At 44.3% G+C, this 26,539-nt stretch overlaps 1 protein-coding gene across 1 annotated transcript in view; it reads left to right on the top strand.

Annotated features, from left to right (window-relative positions):
* LOC115137737 (roundabout homolog 1-like) overlaps window positions 1-26,539 on the top strand; it is a 416,524-nt gene that overhangs the window by 298,829 nt on the left and 91,156 nt on the right. The window contains exons 4-10 of the mRNA XM_065024289.1: window positions 2,541-2,661; window positions 9,522-9,660; window positions 9,944-10,071; window positions 20,870-20,878; window positions 21,832-21,956; window positions 23,543-23,714; window positions 26,078-26,283. Coding sequence (XP_064880361.1) covers window positions 2,541-2,661; window positions 9,522-9,660; window positions 9,944-10,071; window positions 20,870-20,878; window positions 21,832-21,956; window positions 23,543-23,714; window positions 26,078-26,283 — 900 coding nt within the window. The remainder of the gene's footprint in view (window positions 1-2,540; window positions 2,662-9,521; window positions 9,661-9,943; window positions 10,072-20,869; window positions 20,879-21,831; window positions 21,957-23,542; window positions 23,715-26,077; window positions 26,284-26,539) is intronic.

The raw sequence follows: 26,539 nt of genomic DNA, 5'->3' as shown, positions 1-26,539 counted from the left end.
CTCCACACTGAGGTGGGAAACCTGAGTGCTTTGGCCCTAAAGTGGATCCTCATGTCGAAGACCTATGGGACCTCCAGTTCACCTCCCTCTCCCTGCCCTGCGTGGTCTGACCTGGCCTGATCTTGGGCCTTTGTGAGTGGTCAAGTGCTTTAGCTGTTAAGCCGTCCCTGAAACAAACAGTAACATAATGACAGTTCACACTCCCTGGGTCTCTATAGTGCCAGTGTGACCCTTTTCATTACCCTTCCTCTCACTTCACCTTGTCTTCTATTTAAAGGCTGTTTTAATGATTCATATTAAACTAGCAGTGAGGGTGTGAGGGGCCCCTGAATGCCTCAGAACCCAGAGGAATGTGTCCGGTGGGGAAGTAGGGTGGAGGTGAGGTGTCCCTGGAGGAGCCTTGTCTTTCCTCTGGCTGGCTTAGTTCAATTGGAGGGTTGTGGCATTTAGACGACCTCTCCCTGTCTCTACTCCTCCCAGATGAACTGTTAGACCACATAACACCGATGTGATGGGTTGGGTTGTTCCACTGAGAACCTTCTGACATTCTTTTTCTATATTCCCCTGTTCTTAGAACCTGTCATTCCCCTACCTAGCAGATGTCATGTGGATTGTTTTGCTAATGAACAAGGTGTCACTCTTCATTAGGCTGCTGTGTCATAATAAAAGTGAGGCTCTGTTCTCCACATGCCAGTCATACCTGTTTTTAGATCACCTACAGTGCAGAGCGTAGGCACACATGGAGTGTTGACCACAGTAAATTAGATTTAGTGAGATGTTACATGGTGTGTCATAAATTGAATACATGTGTAGCAGTGTGTTTGACTGAAGTCAGCCAGTGAAAGGCAGCAGGTTTGGGGCACTTTCGCAAAGCTGTGTGGGACTACCCCCTTCAACTCCTCCCTATGTACACACACCCCCAACGTACACACACACACACACACACACACACACACACACACACACACACACACACACACACACACACCTAAACACCTACACACCTACACACACACCTCAGTCTAATGAAGGGATCTGTTACAGGCCTGGGGGTGGGGGTCCGGAGTCTTCCGGCTTGTGGGCTGAGGTGTGTAACCCTTAAACCCTTAAGCCCCCTTGGAACAGGCAGATCAGTGGTTCCCCCTTCTATTGTGTGCTGCTACTCTGACTGGCATGGCTGTCAGAGAGGGGCTGGGGGCCTGACAAGGACCTGAGAGGGGCCGGCTGCCTCACCCAGTGCCCGAGAACAAAGCACCCCCCTGGCCTGTAATCAAAGCCCTGGGAAATAACAGCCATCACGCTCACCTGGTCCTGGACACGAAACACAACTTTTAGAGAGAGAGTGTGCGTGTGTGTGTGTGTGTGTGTGTGTGTGTGTGTGTGTGTGTGTGTGTGTGTGTGTGTGTGTGTGTGTGTGTGTGTGTGTGTGTGTGCGCGCGCTTGCACATTCTTTTGTTCTTCTTGTCTGGAACACTCCACTATTACAGTACTGGAGATTGTTGTGCTGGAGGTCATTTGTAGCTGCAGTAATGCTTCCAATCGACCCTGCCTCAGGTGTTCCCTTAGGGAACTGGGGCCTTGTAGGTTTGGGGAAGTGATTTTCGGCCAGGCTAGCGCTGAGCAGGAACAGACATTCTGATAAAGCCATACAAACCACAGGTGGAATGAGAATAGCATAGAATGGCTGGACAGGTACTGCAGTCAGTGGTGGAAAAAGTAGCCATTTGTCATACTTCATTAAAAGTAAGGAAACCTTAATAGAAAATGGCTCAAGTAAAAGTGAAAGTCACCCAGTAAATTACTCCTTGAGTAAAAGTATAAAAGCATTTGGTTTTAAATATACTTAAGTATCAAAACTAAATCTAATTGCTAAAATATACTTAAGTATCAATAGTAAAAGGATGAATCATTTTCAATTTCTTATATTAAACAAACCAGACGGCACCATTTTTGTGTTTTTGATTTATCTACTTATAGCCAGGGGCACACTCCAACACTCAGCCATCATTTACAAACAAAGCATCTGTATGTAGTGAGTCTGATAGATCAGAGTACTTTTGGGTGTCAGGGAAAATGTATGGAGCAAAAAGTACATTATTTTATTTAGGAATGTAGTGAAGTAAAAGTAAAACTAAATAGCAAAGTAAAGTACAGCCACTTCTTAAGTAGTACTTTAAAGTATTTTTACTTAAGTACTTTACACCGCTGGCTGCAGTTAGTACAGTAGTTCTATCACTTGGACCACAGGTACATACATGGCTCACTAAGACTAATTTGTGAGTTTATACTCCCATCAAACATGACAGATGAAGTTTTATTGAACTCTGAATGCCGTTGGTCATGGTTGTGGAAAAACTCATAACTCCATGGGTGAGGAAATACAATGCTTTTAAACTGAGAGAATGATTTGCAATGCTAGAAGTGGTGTTTTGTGTCGCCTCTGACACCCCAGTTCCCTCTGTCTCTGGTTGATTACAGTATGTCTCCTCTCCCCTCTCAAGGTCTAACCTCTCATCTCTCTCTTTTCTCTCATTCCTCAGATCAGGGGAGGAAAGCTGATGATAACCAATGCCAGAAAAAGCGATGCTGGGAAGTATGTGTGTGTCGGGACCAACATGGTGGGAGAGAGGGAGAGTGAGATTGCTGAGCTGACTGTGCTCGGTAAGTAACCTTCCTCATACACACACACCCACCCTGTTATTTACCCCCCCACACACACACACACTCACTCCCTCTCTCTCTCTCTCTCTCTCTCTCTCTCTCTCTCTCTCTCTCTCTCGACAGTACACCGTAGTTAGCCACAGTGTACTGTTGATTTAGGGCCAGATAGCACTGCATTTTGTTTTGTGCTTGTGTTTCCCAATAAGCAATGTAGTTTTGTTTTGACTGTGTTGTAATTTGTTTTATTCTGATTGATTGGATGTTCTGGTCCTGAGGCTTCAGTGTGTTAGTAGAACAGGTTTGTGAACTCAGTACCACGACCAGCTGCTCTTTTTTGAGTTTTTATTATTTGTGGATATTGGCCTAATTCTACCCTGCATACATTGTTAGTAGTTTTCCTCTGGACATGTAGGAGAATCTTACAGAACTCTGCATGCAGAGTTTCAATGGGGTGTTTGTCCCATTTGGTGAAATCATGTTTTGCAAGTGGACCCCACACCTCGCTGCCATAAAGTGCAATTGGTTCAATGACACATTCAATTAGTTTTAGCCAAATTTTAAATAGGTATTTAAATATGAATTTGTTTTTTTAATGGTGTAGAACGCCCTGCGTGCTTTCTCTCATTCACTGCATCATTAGGTGTCCAGTTGAGCTTGTTTTTAAACCTAGGTAATTGTAGTGTGTGCAGTACTCTATATATTTTCTACCAATTGAGAACTTTGGTCTAATTCTCTGAGATTTGGATCTTCTCTGGGAAAATCATTATTTTAGTATTTCTGGGGTTTACTGCCAGGACCCAGGTCTGGCAGTACAGCTCTAGCAGGTCCAGGCTCTGCTGTAGGTCATGTGCTGTGGGTGACAGCAGGCATAGGTCATCTTCGAAGAGCAGGCATTTAACCTCTGAATTGTGGAGACTAACACTAGGAGTCTCTCGCTCTGTCTCTCCCTCTCTCTCTTACACACACACACTCACCATCTCTCTTTCTCTCTCTCTCTATTTCTCTCTCTCTCTTTCTCACACACACACTCACTCACCATCTTTCTTTCTCTCTCTCTCTCTTTCTCTCTCTCTCTTCTCTCTCACACACACACACACACACACACACACACACACACACACACACACACACACACACACACACACACACACACACACACACACACACACACACACACACACACACACACACTCACTCACCATCTCTCTTTCTCTCTATCTCTATTTCTTTCTCTCTATTTCTTTCTCTCTATTTCTCTCTTTCTCACACACACTCACTCACCATCTCTCTTTCTCTCTCTCTCTATTTCTCTCTCTCTATTTCTCTCTTTCTCACACACACTCACTCACCATCTCTCTTTCTCTCTCTCTTTCTCTCTCTCTCTTTCCCTCACACACTCACTCGCCATCTCTCTTTCTCTCTCTCTCTTTCTCTCTCTCTCTCTTTCTCTCTCTCTTTCTCACACACACACACACTCACCATCTCTCTTTCTCTCTCTCTCTCTCTCTCTCTCTCTCTCTCTCTCTCTCTCTTTCTCTCTCTCTCTTTCTCACACACACACATTCTCTCTCTCTCTGTCTCACTGTTTGTTTGTGTACAGCGGTGAAGAGGGTCCAGATGTTTCTGTTTGTGTGTGTCTCCAAGGAGACTAAACGGTGTCATTGACCCCTTCAAGAGGAGTGTGACCTGGCCTTCACTCTACCAGTTAACCATGAACTCCCCATGAGCCCCCCCCTCTACTGATCCCCTTTTCTCCCCCGCTGGACCCCTTCCCCTACTGACCCACCTCAGCACCTCTCTTCTGGCCAGCTGTGCCCCATTCCACCATGACTGGCCTTTGAACCCACAGCTCTCCGGTGCCTCAGTTTATAGTGTCAGTATAGACCTCTGTGTTGACCTCAGTGGGCTGAACTTCTGACTGTCCTCTCCACTTCCTCTACTTCCTGTCCCACTAGACCTCTCATCATTCCCTCCGACAGGGCCCACGTATTCTTCTGTCCAACATAAGATACATCATTATATATGGAAATCATACTGAGATGGCTTAAAAGAGCTCAGCTCATAGCTATGGCTTTGCCTGTTTGAGTAAACATCACAACAGAAAAACTCACGACAGCCCCAGGCACTTACAGAGCACGTTTTCAAGCCAAGTCTGAAGGGGATGTGAGGAAGGAGGGAATGTGCAGAGGGAGGGGAGAGAGCAGAGAAGAGAGAGAGTCGAGAGAAGGGAGGGGAGAGAGAGGAGGAAAGTGGAGAGAGGAGGGAGGGGAGAAAGTAGAGAGAGGGGAGGTAAAAGAGCAGAGAGGAGGGAGGTCAAACTATTGAACTGCAATTGTTGAGCTGTGGGAAATATTAAAAAACAAATGTTGGAGGAGAGTGATATTAAAGGTATTAGGAAATCTGCTAAGTGTTCGGTATGGAGATGTGCGTTGTTGCGTGTTTCTACTGAGGGGATAGGGTCCGGAGAGGGAGTTGAGCTGGACCTGAGGGACCAGGGTGGCTAGATGGCTATCTGTTTTCATTTCACAAGCTTTTTCCAAAATGTATTTTTATTTCAATCCCTGCTGGAAGGCTAGGGGGGATGGAGTGCAACAACAAGCTTTTACAGAACCTCTCAGATCATCAGGATAAAGAGCAACGAGGGTAGATGTGATTACTTAAACACACTGCTAATGTTAGCACTGAGACTGCTGCTACAGACTGATCGGCAAGATGATTAATTCCCCATACAGTGCTTAAGATACAGTATAATCACATACTATGATATACTATATTATGCTATGCTATACAATACTACACTATACTATGCTATGCTATACTATTCCATGATATAATATGCTATGCTATACTATACTATGCTTTACTATGTTATGCTATGCTATGTTATACTCTTCAATGATATAATATGCTATGCTATACTATGCTTTACTATGCTATACTATGCCATGCTATACTATGCAATGTTATACTATGCTATGCTGTACTATGCTATGCTATGTTAAGCTATACTATACTACATTGAGTATACAATACATTAAGAATACCTGCTCTTTCCATGACATAGACTGATCAGGTGAATCCAGGTGAAACTATGTTCCCTTATTGATGTCACTTGTTAAATCCACTTGAATCAGTGTAGATGAGAGGAGACCTGTTAAAGAAGGATTTTTAGATAACTGAGACATACATTGTGTATGGGTGCCATTCAGAGGGTGAATGGACAAGATAAAACATGTAAGTGCCATTGAACGGGGTATGGTAGTAGGTGCCAGGCGCACTGGTTTGTGTCAAAGCTGCAACGATGCTGGATTTTTCACGCTCAACAGTTTCTTGTGTGGATCAAGAATGGTCTACCACCTAAAGGACATCCAGCCAACTTGACACAACTGTGGGAAGCATTGGAGTCAACATGGGGTGCAACTCAATATTAGGAACGTGTTCTTAATATTTGGTATACTCCGGCTATAATATACTATGCTTAACTTTACTACAGTGCCCTCCTAAATTATTGGCATCCTAGGTACATCTGAACAAAAAAAGGCTGTGAAAAAATTTCATTGATGTTCATCAGCTTGATATTACACTCAAAATAACATATGAATTTAACCTTTAATTTAATTAAAATTGTTCAAAAGAAAAATAATTGTCATCAAGAAATATATATTTTTTTCAAAAACATGTTTCACAATTATTGGCAACCCTTCATTTAGTACTTTGTGCATCCTCCCTTTGCCAAGATAACAGCTCGGAGTCGTCTCCTATAATGATTGATGAGGTGGGAGAACACATCCTCCCTTTGCCAAGATAACAGCTCTGAGTCGTCTACTATAATGTTTGATGAGGTGGGAGAACACACCCTCCTATCACCTAGATAACAGCTCTGAGTCGTCTCCTGTAATGTGTGATGAGGTGGGAGAACACACCCTCCTATCACCTAGATAACAGCTCTGAGTCGTCTCCTATAATGCTTGATGAGGTGGGAGAACACACCCTCCTATCACCTAGATAACAGCTCTGAGTCGTCTCCTATAATGCTTGATGAGGTGGGAGAACACACCCTCCTATCACCTAGATAACAGCTCTGAGTCGTCTCCTATAATGTTTGATGAGGTGGGAGAACACACCCTCCTATCACCTAGATAACAGCTCTGAGTCGTCTCCTGTAATGTGTGATGAGGTGGGAGAACACACCCTCCTATCACCTAGATAACAGCTCTGAGTCGTCTCCTGTAATGTTTGATGAGGTGGGAGAACACACCCTCCTATCACCTAGATAACAGCTCTGAGTCGTCTCCTATAATGTTTGATGAGGTGGGAGAACACACCCTCCTATCACCTAGATAACAGCTCTGAGTCGTCTCCTGTAATGTGTGATGAGGTGGGAGAACACACCCTCCTATCACCTAGATAACAGCTCTGAGTCGTCTCCTGTAATGTTTGATGAGGTGGGAGAACACACCCTCCTATCACCTAGATAACAGCTCTGAGTCGTCTCCTATAATGCTTGATGAGGGGGGAGAGCACATGAAGGGAGTTGAGACCATTCCTCCATACATAAACTCTCCAGAATTCACCCCACAGCTTTTCAATGGTGTTTTGGGGACTGGGATGACCATTGCAAAAGCTTGATTCTATAGTCAATGAAACCATGTTTTGTGTGGATTTGGGGGAGTGCTTTGGATCATTGTCCTGCCAGATGATTCAACAACGACCCAGTTTTGGCATAAAATCTCCTGGTTATTGATGAAGTCCATGATGCCATGTATCCTAACAATGTTCCCAGGGCCTTTGGAAGTTAAACAGCACCGCAACATCACAGATCCACCACCATACTTCACAGATCCACCACCATACTTCACAGGTCTACCAACATACTTCACAGGCCCACCGCCATACTTCACAGGTCTACCACCATACTTCACAGGTCTACCACCATACTTCATAGGTCCACCACCATACTTCACAGATCCACCACCATACTTTACAGGTCTACCACCATACTTCACAGGTCCACCACCATACTTCACAGGTCTACCACCATACTTCATAGGTCCACCACCATACTTCATAGGTCCACCACCATACTTCATAGGTCCACCGCCATACTTCATAGGTCCACCACCATACTTCACAGATCCACCACCATATTTCACAGGTCCACCACCATACTTCACAGGTCCACCACCATACTTCACAGATCCACCACCATACTTCACAGGTCCACCACCATACTTCACAGGTCCACCACCATACTTCACAGGTCCACCACCATATTATCACAGGTCCACCACCATACTTCACAGGTCTACCACCATACTTCACAGATCCACCACCATATTATCACAGGTCCACCACCATACTTCACAGGTCCACCACCATACTTCACAGATCCACCACCATACTTCACAGGTCCACCACCATATTATCACAGGTCCACCACCATACTTCACAGATCCACCACCATACTTCACAGGTCCACCACCATACTTCACAGGTCCACCACCATACTTCACAGATCCACCACCATACTTCACAGATCCACCACCATACTTCACAGGTCCACCACCATACTTCACAGATCCACCACCATACTTCACAGATCCACCACCATACTTCACAGGTCCACCACCATACTTCACAGGTCCACCACCATACTTCACAGGTCCACCACCATACTTCACAGGTCCACCACCATACTTCACAGGTCCACCACCATACTTCACAGGTCCACCACCATACTTTACAGGTCCACCACCATACTTCACAGGTCCACCACCATACTTCACAGGTTCACCACCATACTTCACAGGTTCACCACCAGTAGGGATTATTTTGTTTTATGCATGACCATGGCTCTTCTGCATGACCATGACCATGGCTTTTTACACCAACCTCTGGTGTTCGTTGCCAAAAAGCTCTATTTTAGTCTCATCAGACCATAGATCCTGGTTCCAATGAAAGGTCCAATGACATGTATCAAACTCCACATGCTTACGCTTGTGGTTTGGTGACAGCAGTGGCTTTCTTCTGGCAACCCTTACAAATAAATTGTTGGCATGAAGGTGTCGTCTAATTGTAGTTTTGGAGAATTGGTGACCCCAAGATGTAAACCATTTCTGCAATTCTCCAACTGTGATCCTTGGATATTTGTTTGCCACTTGAAACATCCTTCTCACTGTGTGTGGAGGCAACATACACTTGTGTCTCTTCCAGGCAGGTTCGTCACAGCTCCAGTTGTTGACAATGTCATAGTTATTGCCCTAATAGTGGAGATGTGTTTTTTCAGCCGTGTAGATATCTCTCTTTTTATAACAATTTCCTGATTTGTGAAGGTCAATATCCTTTTGTCTCATTTAGTTTGTGTGTTGTCTGGCCTTTCCCATGTTGATGGATGAATAAGGGGGTTTAGCCTGTGTGTCACCTCATATTTATACCCCAGTGAAACAGGAAGTCATGGCTGGACCACTTAAGAGTTCACAGAAATCTTAATCGGAATACACATGAATTTGATTGTTTTGTTCATCATAATTTCTAGGGGTGCCAGTAATTGTGGCACGCATGTTTCTGAAAAAAAACTAAAAACATTTCTTGTTGATATTTTTTTTTTCTTTGAACAATTTTAACTCAATTAAAAGGTTAGATGCATATGATATTTTTAATGTGAGGTCAAGCTGATCAACAAGTGACATTTTTTCACAGCCTTTTAAGTTCATATTTACCAAGGGCACCAACAATTCAAGAGGGCACTGTATATTATACTATACTATGCTATACTATCCTGTATAACTGCAGATACAGTGTACTGACATACTGTAGACCAAGTACTGAATAGTTCCGTGCTATGACATCTCTCTCTGCAGAGCGACCCAGCTTTGTGAAGCGTCCCGGCAGCCAGGTGGTGCTGGTGGACCAGAGCGTGGAGTTCAGGTGTGAGGCCCGGGGCGACCCAGTTCCCACCGTCCGCTGGAGGAAAGAGGACGGAGAGCTGCCTAAGGGAAGGTACTGTACTGTATGACTCATCTTCTGGCCATTATTACAGCACAATCCCTATATCGCTCTACTTCATCCCTCACTCCCTTTTGTCTGTCTGATGATCAGCATGTGTGCCTTTACAGTAAGCTATGAGTGTGTGTGTGTGTGTGTGTGTGTGTGTGTGTGTGTGTGTGTGTGTGTGTGTGTGTGTGTGTGTGTGTGTGTGTGTGTGTGTGTGTGTGTGTGTGTGTGTGTGTGCGTGTGTGCGTGTGTGTGCGTGTGTTTGACCGACTACCTGTGTGTATTCCAGATATGAGATCCGTGAGGACCACACCCTGAAGATCCGTCGTCTGACCTCTGCAGACATGGGTTCTTACACCTGCGTGGCAGAGAACATGGTGGGCAGGGCGGGGGCGTCGGCCACCCTCACCGTCCACGGTAAGACCACACAACTATGTTACTTACTCTAGTAAAATACTTTACATCAGCATTTCCCAAACTTGGTCCTCGGGACACCAAGGGGTGCACGTTTAGTTTTTTGCCCTAACACTACACAGCTGATTCAAATGATCAAAGCTTGATGATTAATTGTTTATTTGAATCAGCTGTGTAGTGCTAGGGCAAAAACCAAAACGTGGACGACTTGGGGTCCTGAGGACCGAGTTTGGCTAAATCTGCTGTACATGTTTACCAAGGAGAGGCCAATGCACCAGCTATCTAAATATTGTACATTGTTACAGTACTTAGCCCTGTTGTTGAGCCTCTATTGCTGAAAGGTATATTGATTGTTCCACATGTTTCAGTCTCTCTAGTTGTATTGTTTACGGGGAGTTTTAGCACCTTAGATGTAATTTAGCTCAACCGCACTGCTATTATACACTGGAGCCTGAAAGGTTATTACTTTCACCGTTCTCTCTCAATTAGCTGATTGATTTCTAATAAAGGCCATCTGAAAATCCATAGATCCTCTTACACTTTACACATGGGAGCTCAATGATAATCAATTCCATTTGCGGCACCCATAGGAGCGAGGACATTCCTTTAGAGGCAGCTCTCTGGTCATGTTTAAGATGCTGTATCAGTGGTAGGCCTGTGGGAAGCCTCTGTGTGTTTCTCTCCATTGTACATTCTACTAACACAGTGAGAACAGAAAGCAGCTGGTCACAGAGTGTGAACACTCAGAAAGGAGTCATTCAGTAGAACAAGGGGGCCTGGATCCCCCCAACCCTAAACCCAGGGGGAACACTGGGGTCATTTAACAACAATGTAATGGGAATATTTGGGTGCAGGGGAGGAGGAGGAAAGGGGGTAGGGGATAGAAGGTGGTTCAGTGCACAGGGGATGGGGGAAGGAGGTAAGGAGGGTGGGGAGGTGTATAATTAAGGGTTTGAAGTGACTCAACACTGGAGCAGAACAAGACGGGAATTGAGGCTGGATGAAGTAGATAGGGGGTGGAGGGTGTGTGTGTGTGTGGGGGGGGGGGTTGTATGGTGAGGTCAGATGTATAAAATTGTATTCCCAGCATGAATACATGATGAGCTATGAAGAGACTGGACATTTGAATTTGACCCTTCTATTCTGTATGGCCTCATAAGCAGCATCTTATATCACATGCTATACATGTATTAGAGGAGGCATGCAGGATGAGGTAAGACCCTGTATTAGAGGAGGCATGCAGGATGAGGTAAGACCCTGTATTAGAGGAGGCATGCAGGATGAGGTAAGACCCTGTACTAGAGGAAGCATGCAGGATGAGGTAAGAGCCTGTAGTAGAGGAGGCATGCAGGATGAGGTAAGACCCTGTATTAGAGGAGGCATGCAGGATGAGGTAAGACCCTGTATTAGAGGAAGCATGCAGGATGAGGTAAGAGCCTGTATTAGAGGAGGCATTGCAGGATGAGGTTAGACCCTGTATTAGAGGAGGCATGCAGGATGAGGTTAGACCCTGTATTAGAGGAGGCATGCAGGATGAGGTAAGACCCTGTATTAGAGGAGGCATGCAGGATGAGGTTAGACCCTGTATTAGAGGAAGCATGCAAGACGTGGTAAGGTATCTCACAAAAAAAAGTAATGAAATCAACAGATGTGCGACTGTGGTTTGTTTGTGCCGATAGGATCAAAGCCTCATTTTACCAAGCCCGGTCCTCATTTTACCAAGCCCTTTCTGACCTCTCGATGAAGTCCTCCATACAGCCAGTTCTTCCCTACCATATAATACCATCAGGAAAACTCTAGACCGTAGTTATATATAAAAAATATAAAAAACCTTAGCCTTAGCTCTCCATACCAAGCTTCATATAGTGTGGGGTGTGAGTCACAGAGCCTCTGGCACTGATCTCTGATCTCCAGTCAGCCTGGCCAGGGACATGGTGAGGCCAGCTCGGATGGCAGAGAGACCAGTGAGGGCCTGGACACTGATGGAGGGAAGGAGAGAGGATAGCTAGTTAAAGACAAGCAGGCCACCGTCCAAGCCAGGAAATTGTATGCTCCTAATTGCAGGACATGGGCAAGCTTAAGGAATGAAAAGCTGGGTAATTGTAGGTCTGAATAGGGCAAGACAGGAGTAGATGGCAAATGAAAGAGAGAGAAAAAAGAGAAGCAGAACAGTGGCAGATTTCGTCATGTCGTATTTGCAACCGGCCTGATGCTTGTCAGGAGAGCTAGCACATGGGATGACTGATCTGTCATACGTGTTATCGATTCTAGAATCATGTGTGTCCCATCAAATCACTGAGGACCACAAGCTGGGGGGAAGAAACACAAAGGGATAGATTAACCTGTTGCGACGAGCAATCGCGTATCCGGGAGCGTAATTATAGCCTCAAGCTCATTACCATAACGCAACGTTAACTATTCATGAAAATCGCAAATTAAATGAAATAAATATATTGGCTCACAAGCTTAGCCTTTTGTTAACAACACTGTCATCTCAGATTTTCAAAAAATGCTTTTCAACCATAGCTACACAAGCATTTGTGTAAGAGTATTGATAGCTAGCATAGCATTAAGCCTAGCATTCAGCAGGCAACATTTTCACAAAAACAAGAAAAGCATTCAAATAAAATCATTTACCTTTGAAGAACTTCGGATGTTTTCAATGAGGAGACTCTCAGTTAGATAGCAAATGTTCAGTTTTTCCAAAAAGATTATTTGTGTAGGAGAAATCGCTCCGTTTTGTTCATCACGTTTGGCTAAGAAAACCCCCCGAAAATTCAGTCATTACAACGCAAACTTTTTTCCAAATTAACTCCATAATATCGACAGAAACATGGCAAACGTTGTTCAGAATCAATCCTCAAGGTGTTTTTCACATATCTATTCATTGATAAGTCACTCGTGGCAGTTTGGTTTCTCCTCTGTTCAAAATGGAAAAATGCACGCACCTGGAGATTACGCAATAGTTTCGATGGAGGACACCGAGCGGACACCTGGTAAATGTAGTCTCTTATGGTCAATTTTCCAATGATATGCCTACAAATACGTCACAATGCTGCAAACACCTTGGGGAAACGACAGAAAGTGTAGGCTCATTCCTTGCGCATTCACAGCCATATAAGGAGACATTAGAAAACAACGCCTCAAAAATCTGTCTCACTTCCTGTATGAAATTTCATCTTGGTTTCGCCTGTAGCATTAGTTCTGTTGCACTCACAGACAATATCTTTGCAGTTTTGGAAACGTCAGAGTGTTTTCTTTCCAATGCTGTCAATTATATGCATAGTCGAGCATCGTTTCATGACAAAATATCTTGTTTAAAACGGGAACGTTTTTCATCCAAAAATGAAATACTGCCCCCAGAGGTTCAAGAGGTTAAGGCACAAGTAACAGTCAGGATAGGAAGGTTGCTGATGCATTGCGTAAGATTTCCTAGACAGTTGCCTCTGGTTTACTGTAATTTCAGTGGTAGTGAATGGTTGGCTCAGACGGTGTGTTATACTGGAGTAAATCAGATTGTCTGCTTCTGTGGAATTCATGTAAATGTTCTGATAATTCAATGCTCTGCCAGTAACTCCCAGATGAGGGTACTGAAGGGCCATTTAAACATGGCTTGCATCGAGCAGGAAAGTTCACAGCATTACAGTATTGCGAGCTGTAGCATGAAACATTATTCAATATTTTTGTGATTACCGTATGTTATGTGAACAGTATATTCATTTTAATCGTTTTTGCTTGAATCGAAAGTGTTTAAATAATTTATCACGACTCTAAAGTGAAATCTTAAAAGAATTATGTGCTGGTTCGTTCGTTCATTCCAGAATGGACAGACAGAGGTTTTGTTCTTCACACCTCTCATGGCCAGATCCTCAGTGAACAATGTCAGCATTGTGCCATGGCGCCCAGAGATATTTATCTTTCTCACTGCTCTGCTCTCATTACTAACTTCATCAGTGAATTATTGTTTTACACACGTGTTTGCCTGTCTGTTACACCTCCTCTGGACATATAAACACACCAAGTCAAATATTCCATTTATTGATGTAAGAAACACATAAATGGCCAGGCCATGGGCTTGGTTAGATTTACTGTTTCATTGTAAAATCATTCATCTACACCAGATGAGAATGTGTAGCTTTAGTCATTCAGTACTGAGATATCAGATATAGACATTATGGTTCTGTGGTGGTGTTTGTGTTTTGTTAAGGAAACTACATGGGGATATTCACCATTCGAATGGGAATAGTGTATTCTAGTATCACTGGTAAAACAATGCAGAGGACCAGTGGGCTTCTCTTCGCTGGTCATTTTGCCATTAGTTGTGATTTATTTGTGGAAAGGACTTGAATGGAATGGAAGCCCCAAGAGTGGCTTTACTAACAACCCATGGAAAGGGACTGGAATGGGAGAAGTGTTGCCTAAATTACCAGAGAGAGTTAGAAAGGGGAACCTACATCATACACCCACTACAATGTGCACAGCAGAGCCTTCTCCTAATCAGCTGTTCTCATATGAATAAAGTAAGCAGGATGATGATATACTGTAGACCCAGAACAAGCTGTTAGAGGCCAGACCACACAGTCAATACTCTCACTGTTTCTCTCTACCAGACCACACAGTCAATACTCTCACTGACTCTCTCTACCAGACCACACAGTCAATACTCTCACTGTCTCTCTCTACCAGACCACACAGTCAATACTCTCACTGTCTCTCTCTACCAGACCACACAGTCAATACTCTCACTGTCTCTCTCTACCAGACCACACAGTCAATACTCTCACTGTCTCTCTCTACCAGACCACACAGTCAATACTCTCACTGTCTCTCTCTACCAGACCACACAGTCAATACTCTCACTGTCTCTCTCTACCAGACCACACAGTCAATACTCTCACTGACGCTCTCTACCAGACCACACAGTCAATATTCTCACTGTTTCTCTCTACCAGACCACACAGTCAATACTCTCACTGCCTCTCTCTACCAGACCACACAGTCAATACTCTCACTGTCTCTCTCTACCAGACCACACAGTCAATACTCTCACTGACTCTCACAACCAGACCACACAGTCAATACTCTCACTGTCTCTCTCTACCAGACCACACAGTCAATACTCTCACTGTTTCTCTCTACCAGACCACACAGTCAATACTCTCACTGTTTCTCTCTACCAGACCACACAGTCAATACTCTCACTGTCTCTCTCTACCAGACCACACAGTCAATACTCTCACTGTCTCTCACTACCAGACCACACAGTCAATACTCTCACTGTCTCTCTCTACCAGACCACACAGTCAATACTCTCACTGTTTCTCTCTACCAGACCACACAGTCAATACTGTCACTGTCTCTCTCTACCAGACCACACAGTCAATACTCTCACTGCCTCTCTCTACCAGACCACACAGTCAATACTCTCACTGTCTCTCTCTCTACCAGACCACACAGTCAATACTCTCACTGTCTCTCTCTACCAGACCACACAGTCAATACTCTCACTGTCTCTCTCTACCAGACCACACAGTCAATACTCTCACTGTCTCTCTCTACCAGACCACACAGTCAATACTCTCACTGTCTCTCTCTACCAGACCACACAGTCAATACTCTCACTGCCTCTCTCTACCAGACCACACAGTCAATACTCTCACTGTTTCTCTCTACCAGACCACACAGTCAATACTCTCACTGTCTCTCTCTACCAGACCACACAGTCAATACTCTCACTGTTTCTCTCTACCAGACCACACAGTCAATACTCTCACTGACTCTCTCTACCAGACCACACAGTCAATACTCTCACTGTTTCTCTCTACCAGACCACACAGTCAATACTCTCACTGACTCTCTCTACCAGACCACACAGTCAATACTCTCACTGTTTCTCTCTACCAGACCACACAGTCAATACTCTCACTGTCTCTCTCTACCAGACCACACAGTCAATACTCTCACTGTCTCTCTCTACCAGACCACACAGTCAATACTCTCACTGTTTCTCTCTACCAGACCACACAGTCAATACTCTCACTGTCTCTCACTACCAGACCACACAGTCAATACTCTCACTGACTCTCACTACCAGACCACACAGTCAATACTCTCACTGACGCTCTCTACCAGACCACACAGTCAATACTCTCACTGTCTCTCACTACCAGACCACACAGTCAATACTCTCACTGTCTCTCTCTACCAGACCACACAGTCAATACTCTCACTGTTTCTCTCTACCAGACCACACAGTCAATACTCTCACTGTCTCTCACTACCAGACCACACAGTCAATACTCTCACTGACGCTCTCTACCAGACCACACAGTCAATACTCTCACTGTCTCTCACTACCAGACCACACAGTCAATACTCTCACTGACTCTCACTACCAGACCACACAGTCAATACTCTCACTGCCTCTCTCTACCAGACCACACAGTCAATACTCTCACTGACTCTCTCTACCAGACCACACAGTCAATACTCTCACTGTTTCTCTCTACCAGACCACACAGTCAATACTCTCACTGTCTCTCACTACCAGACCACACAGTCAATACTCTCACTGACTCTCACTACCAGACCACACAGTCAGGAATCTTTTTTTCTCCTATAAATATCAACATCATATCAATCTTAATCATGTTACAAATGTAACCAAATAGAAGGATTCCTTAATGTTTTCCATAATAATCACATACAGCCTTGTGATGGTTACAGCATGCCAATGCACATACAGCCTTGTGATGGTTACAGCATGCCAATACACATACAGCCTTGTGATGGTTACAGCATGCCAATGCACATACAGCCTTGTGATGGTTACAGCATGCCAATGCACATACAGCCTTGTGATGGTTACAGCATGCCAATGCACATACAGCCTTGTGATGGTTACAGCATGCCAATGCACATACAGCCTTGTGATGGTTACAGCATGCCAATGCACATACAGCCTTGTGATGGTTACAGCATGCCAATGCACATACAGTCTGCTTATGGGCTTGTTGTGGAGTATCAGGGCAGGCCTAAGCAGCCAGTGAATGAGAGTTTACAGACCTACACACACTCTAACACACACACAGTCCTCCTAGTGGGAGCTCCTATTAATCAGACTTAGCATGTATTTCTCTCCCAGCGCTAATATGAGCCCTATGAACAGCAGCAGGCCTACTCTCCAATCCCTATGAACCACTCTACACGGGTTCCTGGCACACAACAGACCCTCCAGTGGGCAGGGGGCTACACTGCTCTTTGGTCCCCTCCCCCCAACTCCCTCTGTTCACAACACAGATAGAGCCTGACACACACAAACACACACACGCCCCAGCACTGCATGGCTTCCTATCCCCCACACAGTTGTGACCCAGACAGGCTTAGAGCTGACCTCTCCCCCCTGGTTCCAGGTCCACCACTGTGATCACAGCAGCATGGTAGAGGTAGGGTTACCTCATTAAAGGCTTAGACACATATGAATGGAGGTGAGTGAGGGTGAGGGTGTGTATCTTTATGGGTGTGCGTGCTGAATGTGGTCTTGTGTAGGTGTATGGGTGGGTGTGTGCATGCGAGTGCTTGTGCTCATGTGTGTGTGAGATACAGCGATTCCTCCTTGGTCCGACACACAGATACCCTACTGTGATTATCTATGGAACCTTTTGAAGTAAGGATTATCTGCATTTTACAGCATGTGATAGGTGGGGAAGGATCATTACTCTGCGTTATGTTTCTGTGGGAGCCGTTTGAGGCAGACAGATTAGATAAGGTTTCTGATTGGCTGGGGAAGATTTATGGCCAGAGAGTGACAGTTAACATTCACCTTGTGTTTTTATGGCATAGTTGTCCATATGCAAGGCTATACCCTTCGTGGTTGGAGAGGGGCTGTGCGATGTTGCTGGCCCTCAGGAGACTCTAAAACCTCATTAGTCAAGAGATAGAGGAGAGGAGAGGAGAGGTGAGGTGAGGAATTTTTAGGGGAGAAGGAGGGGACAAGGGAGGGGCGGTGAGTAGAGGAGAGTAGAGGAGAGGAGAGGAGAGGAGAGGAGAGGAGAGGAGAGGAGAGAGCCTCACCTTCATCTTCCTTCAACCTGGTTGGAGAATAAACACTTTTCAACATCTGTTTTGTTTTTCTTAAAATTATGTTTTTGTTTAGTTGTTCTTGTTTCTTTTTAATATATGCTCCTGAGTAGACATGGGTAAACACAGACGCTTTGCACAACGTCATGCTGAGAGTACTGTTGAAAAGTGTCTGGGTGTAATGATGTACGTCATGATGTACTGTTGAAAAGTGTCTGGGTGTAATGATGTATGTCATGATGTACTGTTGAAAAGTGTCTGGGTGTAATGATGTATGTCATGATGTACTGTTGAAAAGTGTCTGGGTGTAATGATGTACGTCATGATGTACTGTTGAAAAGTGTCTGGGTGTAATGATGTACGTCATGATGTACTGTTGAAAAGTGTCTGGGTGTAATGATGTATGTCATGATGTACTGTTGAAAAGTGTCTGGGTGTAATGATGTATGTCATGATGTACTGTTGAAAAGTGTCTGGGTGTAATGATGTATGTCATGATGTACTGTTGAAAAGTGTCTGGGTGTAATGATGTACGTCATGATGTACTGTTGAAAAGTGTCTGGGTGTAATGATGTACGTCATGATGCACTGTTGAAAAGTGTCTGGGTGTAATGATGTACGTCATGATGTACTGTTGAAAAGTGTCTGGGTGTAATGATGTATGTCATGATGTACTGTTGAAAAGTGTCTGGGTGTAATGATGTACGTCATGATGTACTGTTGAAAAGTGTCTGGGTGTAATGATGTACGTCATGATGTACTGTTGAAAAGTGTCTGGGTGTAATGATGTACGTCATGATGTACTGTTGAAAAGTGTCTGGGTGTAATGATGTATGTCATGATGTACTGTTGAAAAGTGTCTGGGTGTAATGATGTACGTCATGATGTACTGTTGAAAAGTGTCTGGGTGTAATGATGTACGTCATGATGTACTGTTGAAAAGTGTCTGGGTGTAATGATGTACGTCATGATGTACTGTTGAAAAGTGTCTGGGTGTAATGATGTATGTCATGATGTACTGTTGAAAAGTGTCTGGGTGTAATGATGTATGTCATGATGTACTGTTGAAAAGTGTCTGGGTGTAATGATGTACGTCATGATGTACTGTTGAAAAGTGTCTGGGTGTAATGATGTACGTCATGATGTACTGTTGAAAAGTGTCTGGGTGTAATGATGTACGTCATGATGTACTGTTGAAAAGTGTCTGGGTGTAATGATGTATGTCATGATGTACTGTTGAAAAGTGTCTGGGTGTAATGATGTACGTCATGATGTACTGTTGAAAAGTGTCTGGGTGTAATGATGTACGTCATGATGTACTGTTGAAAAGTGTCTGGGTGTAATGATGTACGTCATGATGTACTGTTGAAAAGTGTCTGGGTGTAATGATGTATGTCATGATGTACTGTTGAAAAGTGTCTGGGTGTAATGATGTACGTCATGATGTACTGTTGAAAAGTGTCTGGGTGTAATGATGTACGTCATGATGTACTGTTGAAAAGTGTCTGGGTGTAATGATGTACGTCATGATGTACTGTTGAAAAGTGTCTGGGTGTAATGATGTAAGTCATGATGTACTGTTGAAAAGTGTCTGGGTGTAATGATGTATGTCATGATGTACTGTTGAAAAGTGTCTGGGTGTAATGATGTATGTCATGATGTACTGTTGAAAAGTGTCTGGGTGTAATGATGTATGTCATGATGTACTGTTGAAAAGTGTCTGGGTGTAATGATGTACGTCACGATGTACTGTTGAAAAGTGTCTGGGTGTAATGATGTACGTCATGATGTACTGTTGAAAAGTGACTGGGTGTAATGATGTACGTCATGATGTACTATTGAAAAGTGTCTGGGTGTAATGATGTACGTCATGATGTACTGTTGAAAAGTGTCTGGGTGTAATGATGTACGTCACGATGTACTGTTGAAAAGTGTCTGGGTGTAATGATGTACGTCATGATGTACTGTTGAAAAGTGTCTGGATGTAATGATGTACGTCATGATGTACTGTTGAAAAGTGTCTGGGTGTAATGATGTACGTCATGATGTACTGTTGAAAAGTGTCTGGGTGTAATGATGTACGTCATGATGTACTGTTGAAAAGTGTCTGGGTGTAATGATGTACGTCACGATGTACTGTTGAAAAGTGTCTGGGTGTAATGATGTACGTCATGATGTACTGTTGAAAAGTGTCTCGGTGTAATGATGTACGTCATGATGTACTGTTGAAAAGTGTCTGGGTGTAATGATGTACGTCATGATGTACTATTGAAAAGTGTCTGGGTGTAATGATGTACGTCACGATGTACTGTTGAAAAGTGTCTGGGTGTAATGATGTACGTCATGATGTACTGTTGAAAAGTGTCTGGGTGTAATGATGTACGTCATGATGTACTGTTGAAAAGTGTCTGGGTGTAATGATGTACGTCATGATGTACTATTGAAAAGTGTCTGGGTGTAATGATGTACGTCATGATGTACTATTGAAAAGTGTCTGGGTGTAATAAGTCACCAATGTGCTTCAGTTCCCACTGGACCCACATGCCATCTCTCAAATTCATTCAGTGACAATGCCATTATTATTTTGACCCATGAAACGTCCTATTGTTGCCTTTCTTATCTGTTGTCTTTGTGTCATGTTCATTTATTTCATGGTGTTGTTTATGATTTATTTATTCATCTCTGGCCTGTGTTGTTCTGTCGTCTTTCTGTTTCCTTCCAGTTATTTCTGGTAAGTTGAAATGTCACCTGTCACCTATTCACCCTGACGCCCTGACAGAGACAGGAAGCTGTCACAGCACCACCCCCCTCCATCCTCCTCCCATCACCCTCCACCCACCAATCAGCACTCATGTTTCACTTGTCAATGGCAACAGTGACAAAAGGACATTAATGGGTAAAAATCTGTAATCCAAGGTAAAACCAAATCATTTCATTATATTATTTTTCTACACCTTGTTGTCTTACTTTATGCTTTCCCAAATATCCCATTTTAACTGAGTGTCTGAATGTGGAGTGACAGGCTGCAGATTTCTTTAATAGATGTATTACGTGGTCCGTATCAGCGATGTTTGGGGCGTAGTAATATTCTGTTACGTACCTGCTGTCCTCAGAGATGAAAGTGTAATTCACACGGCCGCTGGCCCTCAGCATTCAGGCTGTGTCCCTCCACACAGGCCTATTAGCACAGCGAGGCCCGGTGTCACTGTGTGTGACGTTGGGAGGTAACACAGCGCTTCACTCTGAAACAGTTTGTCATTAAGATGGCTGGGCCTGGTCCAGGATGCTCCTACAAATGGCTCATTTATACCCCATGTCCATGTAAATATTATTAGTCTGTGTCCTTGCCCATGCTAATGCAGAGACCCACATGGGGCCACACTCCTGTTTTCTCTATTCATTAAACTGTTAATATATACACAGCCTGCATTATGGATTGGACTGACTTTCAGTCCACATACGAGCAACCAGAAAAGTCTACTCTTAACAGAGACAACCTGAATCCTTAACCACAGCTCATTTGAATACAGAGCCCATAACTGTAACATTCAAATTCCTTTGTTTTCCATTCAAATGAGCCAGACCAGGATATTAATTGTAATGTCTGATATCTCTGTCTGATGTTATGTGATATGCGATGCTGTGTCAGTATGTTAGCTAACTGTCCCCATGCCTGTCCCCTAGTGCCCCCTGTGTTTGTGGTGCGGCCCAGGAACCAGGTGGTGGCGGTGGGGAGGACCGTCACCTTCCAGTGTGAGGCAACAGGAAACCCTCAACCTGCTATCTTCTGGCAGAGAGAGGGCAGCCAGGTGAGAGGCTCTGGGGGACCTACAGTACACCAGGAACCCAACATGAGCACATGTTGAGGAATGCTTATGGAACAAAAAAGAAAGACAACAAAGTAGTAAATCATAGTCTTCATTCTTTTATTATTTGATATTCCCATATGCTCTTCACACATTTTATGAATGCACCTATAAAACCAGCCATACAATCAGTGAACTTCACTGACCTTCACACCGATGCTTCAATTGGACCGTTCCATTCCATCACCCTTCAGGTCTTCCATAGCCTACTGTCTTTATCTGATCTGCTTCTCTATATGTGTCCTGTCTTCTCTCTTCTCTGTCTATCTGTCCTGTCTTCTCCTTTCTTTGTCTATATCTGGCCTGTCTTATCTCTTCTCTGACTATATCTGTCCTGTCTTCTCTCTTCTCTGTCTATATATGTTCTGTCTCCTCTCTTCTCTGTCTATCTGTCCTGTCTTCTCCTTTCTTTGTCTATATCTGGCCTGTCTTATCTCTTCTCTATCTATATCTGGCCTGTCTTCTCTCTTCTCTGTATATATATGGCCTGTTTTCTCTCTTCTCTGTCTATATCTGGCCTGTCTTCTCTCTTCTCTGTATATATATGGCCTGTCTTCTCTCTTCTCTGTCTATATCTGGCCTGTCTTCTCTCTTCTCTGTATATATCTGGCCTGTCGTCTCTCTTCTCTGTATATATATGGCCTGTCTTCTCTCTTCTCTGTCTATATATGTCCTGTCTTCTCTCTTCTCTGACTATATCTGTCCTGTCTCCTCTCTTCTCTGTCTATATATGTTCTGTCTCCTCTCTTCTCTGTCTATCTGTCCTGTCTCCTCTCTTCTCTGTCTATCTGTCCTGTCTTCTCCTTTCTTTGTCTATATCTGGCCTGTCTTATCTCTTCTCTGACTATATCTGTCCTGTCTTCTCTCTTCTCTGTCTATATATGTTCTGTCTCCTCTCTTCTCTGTCTATCTGTCCTGTCTTCTCCTTTCTTTGTCTATATCTGGCCTGTCTTATCTCTTCTCTATCTATATCTGGCCTGTCTTCTCTCTTCTCTGTATATATATGGCCTGTTTTCTCTCTTCTCTGTCTATATCTGGCCTGTCTTCTCTCTTCTCTGTATATATATGGCCTGTCTTCTCTCTTCTCTGTCTATATCTGGCCTGTCTTCTCTCTTCTCTGTATATATCTGGCCTGTCGTCTCTCTTCTCTGTATATATATGGCCTGTCTTCTCTCTTCTCTGTCTATATCTGGCCTGTCTTATCTCTTCTCTGTCTATATCTGGCCTGTCTTCTCTCTTCTCTGCATATATATGGCCTGTCTTCTCTCTTCTCTGTCTATCTGTCCTGTCTTCTCCTTTCTTTGTCTATATCTGGCCTGTCTTATCTCTTCTCTGTCTATATCTGGCCTGTCTTCTCTCTTCTCTGTATATATATGGCCTGTCTTCTCTCTTCTCTGTCTATATCTGGCCTGTCTTCTCTCTTCTCTGTATATATATGGCCTGTCTTCTCTCTTCTCTGTATATATCTGTCCTGTCTCCTCTCTTCTCTGTCTATATCTGTCCTTTCTTCTCTCCTTTCCCTCCTCTAGAACCTGCTCTTCTCCTACCAGCCCCCCCAGCCGTCTAGTCGCGTCTCCGTCTCCCAGACGGGGGACCTGACTATCACAGATGCAGAGCGCTCAGACGTGGGCTACTACAGCTGCCAGGCCCTCAACATTGCTGGCTCTGTCATCACCAAAGCCCTGCTGGAGGTCACTGACGGTGAGTTCCGCCAATCAGTGACTCCCAGAATTAGATCTTGGAGGCATCTTGGTGGTATTGTCACACCTTGGCACATAGACATGTAGGGGTTTGAATAAACACATAATAATATACATGAGCTGTATTTAAGTATCTAAAGTACATATTGAGGTCTGTGGAGTTTTGATCAGACTGTGTTCCAAGTCTGGCCCGGTCTCTGTGCTCCTGTCAGAGTTGGAGACACTGTGGTGACTCATCTTCTCCAGGAGCCTGGCTTGCCTCTTGGCTCTGGGCTGTTTTCTCCTGGCAGTGTATCATTTATGCTGGCTGGTGTCTTCTCTAGGAGTCTCCTCTCATTAACAGACTAGCCTGCTGGTGGAGGGATCTGTCTTTGTGGGGAGGCCTGGTTCAGACCTCTAATCACTCTCAGTCAATGCAGCCAGCCTGGTAGTGTAGTCACCTTGGCTTTAGTCCCAGCGTTCCCATAGCGACTCACTCAGTCTCTCCGGTCACTATTATTTTGTTTACCTCTCACCTAGATTCAATCCTCTCTAACCAGACACCTGTCACCTAGATTCAATCCTCTCTAACCAGACACCTCTCACCTAGATTCCAGCCTCTCTAACCAGACACCTCTCACCTAGATTCAATCCTCTCTAACCAGACACCTCTCACCTAGATTCAACCCTCTCTAACCAGACACCTCTCACCTAGATTCAACCCTCTCTAACCCGACACCTCTCACCTAGATTCATCCTCTCTAACCAGACACCTGTCACCTAGATTCCATCCTCTCTAACCAGACACCTCTCACCTAGATTCTATCCTCTCTAACCAGACACCTCTCACCTAGATTCAACCCTCTCTAACCAGACACCTCTCACCTAGATTCAACCCTCTCTAACCCGACACCTCTCACCTAGATTCAACCCTCTCTAACCAGACACCTCTCACCTAGATTCCATCCTCTCTAACCAGACACCTCTCACCTAGATTCATTCCTCTCTAACCAGACACCTCTCACCTAGATTCAACTCTCTAACCAGAAACCTCTCACCTAGATTCAACCATCTCTAACCAGACACCTCTCACCTAGATTCAATCCTCTCTAACCAGACACTGCTCACCTAGATGCAATCCTCTCTAACCAGACACCTATCACCTAGATTCAACCCTCTCTAACCAGACACCTCTCACCTAGATTCAACCTTCTCTAACCAGACACCTCTCACCTAGATTCAACCCTCTCTAACCAGACACCTCTCCCTCTACCTTTGTAGCTGGGCCTGCTCTCTCTCTCTCCCTCTCTCTTTGGCGTGGCAGGTCCTGGTAGACAGTAGAAGGAGAAGATAATAACAGTTATTAAAGGGAGCAGGCCTCCTCATCTCCGTAGGCAAATCTGGTAATTACAGGTCACAGTGACAATGTTTTAGTAACTACACCAGAGCCAGCACCAGAGCCAGTCTCCCATGTATGATACTACACCGAGTGTGTGTGTAAATGTACAGACGTATGTCTTACATTATGTGTATTTAAAAGGGGATACACATACTGCATGTAGATTTGCTATTCCTTTGAACCAAACAACCTTATGCTTCTGACTAATTCAGCTGCGCTGGCAGAATTGGTTATCAATAGCAGTATTAACAGCATTAATGTTAACAGCCTCAGTAGCACTCTACAGTAGCAGGGACATGATGGACACCGTTCTCCAGTCACATAATGGAAATGAAATGGAGACAAAGCACCTTTAATTGAATCTGTGTGTGTCGACTGGTGAACGCCCACTGAGAGGGGGATGACGAGGAGGAAGAGGGGGAGAGGGGACAGAGGAGGGAGGGAAAATTCTTCATGGTAATAACATTGTCTATGCTGCTAGGTATTTAGAAGTGTTTTCTCCCATGTTCTGTGTTTTATAGACTGGAGGTGTGGTTTCATGAGGGGGGTGTGGTTTAAGGAGGTGGAGAGGGGATGGGGGGGTTTGGTTGGCTGTGAATGTTAACGTCTCCATTGGAGTCTGGATCTGCAGAAAGAGGACTTGTATGTTAGCCTGTTTTATTTTAATTACACCTCATTTGTTTGGCTAAGGTCAACTCCTACTGCTGAATGATTAGAAAATTGCTTCCAGTTGTGAAAATTTTAGTTCATTCAATTTTTGAATTTCTCTCTCTCTCCGTCTACCACACAGCTACCTTGTGTTTGCGACTTTCTCACCTTCCTCTGTTATTTATGTGTTTCTCTACAATCCCACTGTATAATTGTCTCTCCATTTATTTAATTATTCTCATCAAATGCACTCAATATTGTTCTCTCATCGTCCACTCAAATTATATATATTCTCTCCCACACAGTCTCTAACTCTCCCTCTCTCTCTTTCTCTCTAGTTGTGTCTGATCGCCCACCTCCAGTTGTCCGCCAGGGTCCGACCAATCAGACAGTCTCTGTGGACGGGACAGTGGTTCTGAGTTGCCTAGCAACGGGTAAGCCCACCCCCACCATCATGTGGAGGAAGGACGGGGTGTTGGTGTCCACTCACGACTCTCGGGTCAAACAGCTGGACACGGGTGCACTGCAGATCCGCTACGCCAAGGTAACACACAACACACTCAAACATGTACACACACGCATACACACACACATTCACATGCACACTCACACGCACACACAAAGAAACTCTCATCTTCACTGAATACACAGTATAAACACCTGGAATGGTAGACCTTCTCTCCAAGCTTTTCAAAGCATACAGATAAGACAATGTGTTGATGTACCTCTCTGGTTCAGAGTACTAGTACTGAGAAAATACATCAAACTGCAGGCGGACTGTGTATGAAGCCTTTATACTA

The sequence above is a fragment of the Oncorhynchus nerka genome, linkage group LG11, assembly GCF_034236695.1.
Source record: "Oncorhynchus nerka isolate Pitt River linkage group LG11, Oner_Uvic_2.0, whole genome shotgun sequence".
Taxonomy (NCBI): Eukaryota; Metazoa; Chordata; class Actinopteri; order Salmoniformes; family Salmonidae; genus Oncorhynchus; species Oncorhynchus nerka.
Note: the sequence above shows the minus strand (reverse complement) of the source record. Positions and strands in the feature narration are given on the sequence as shown.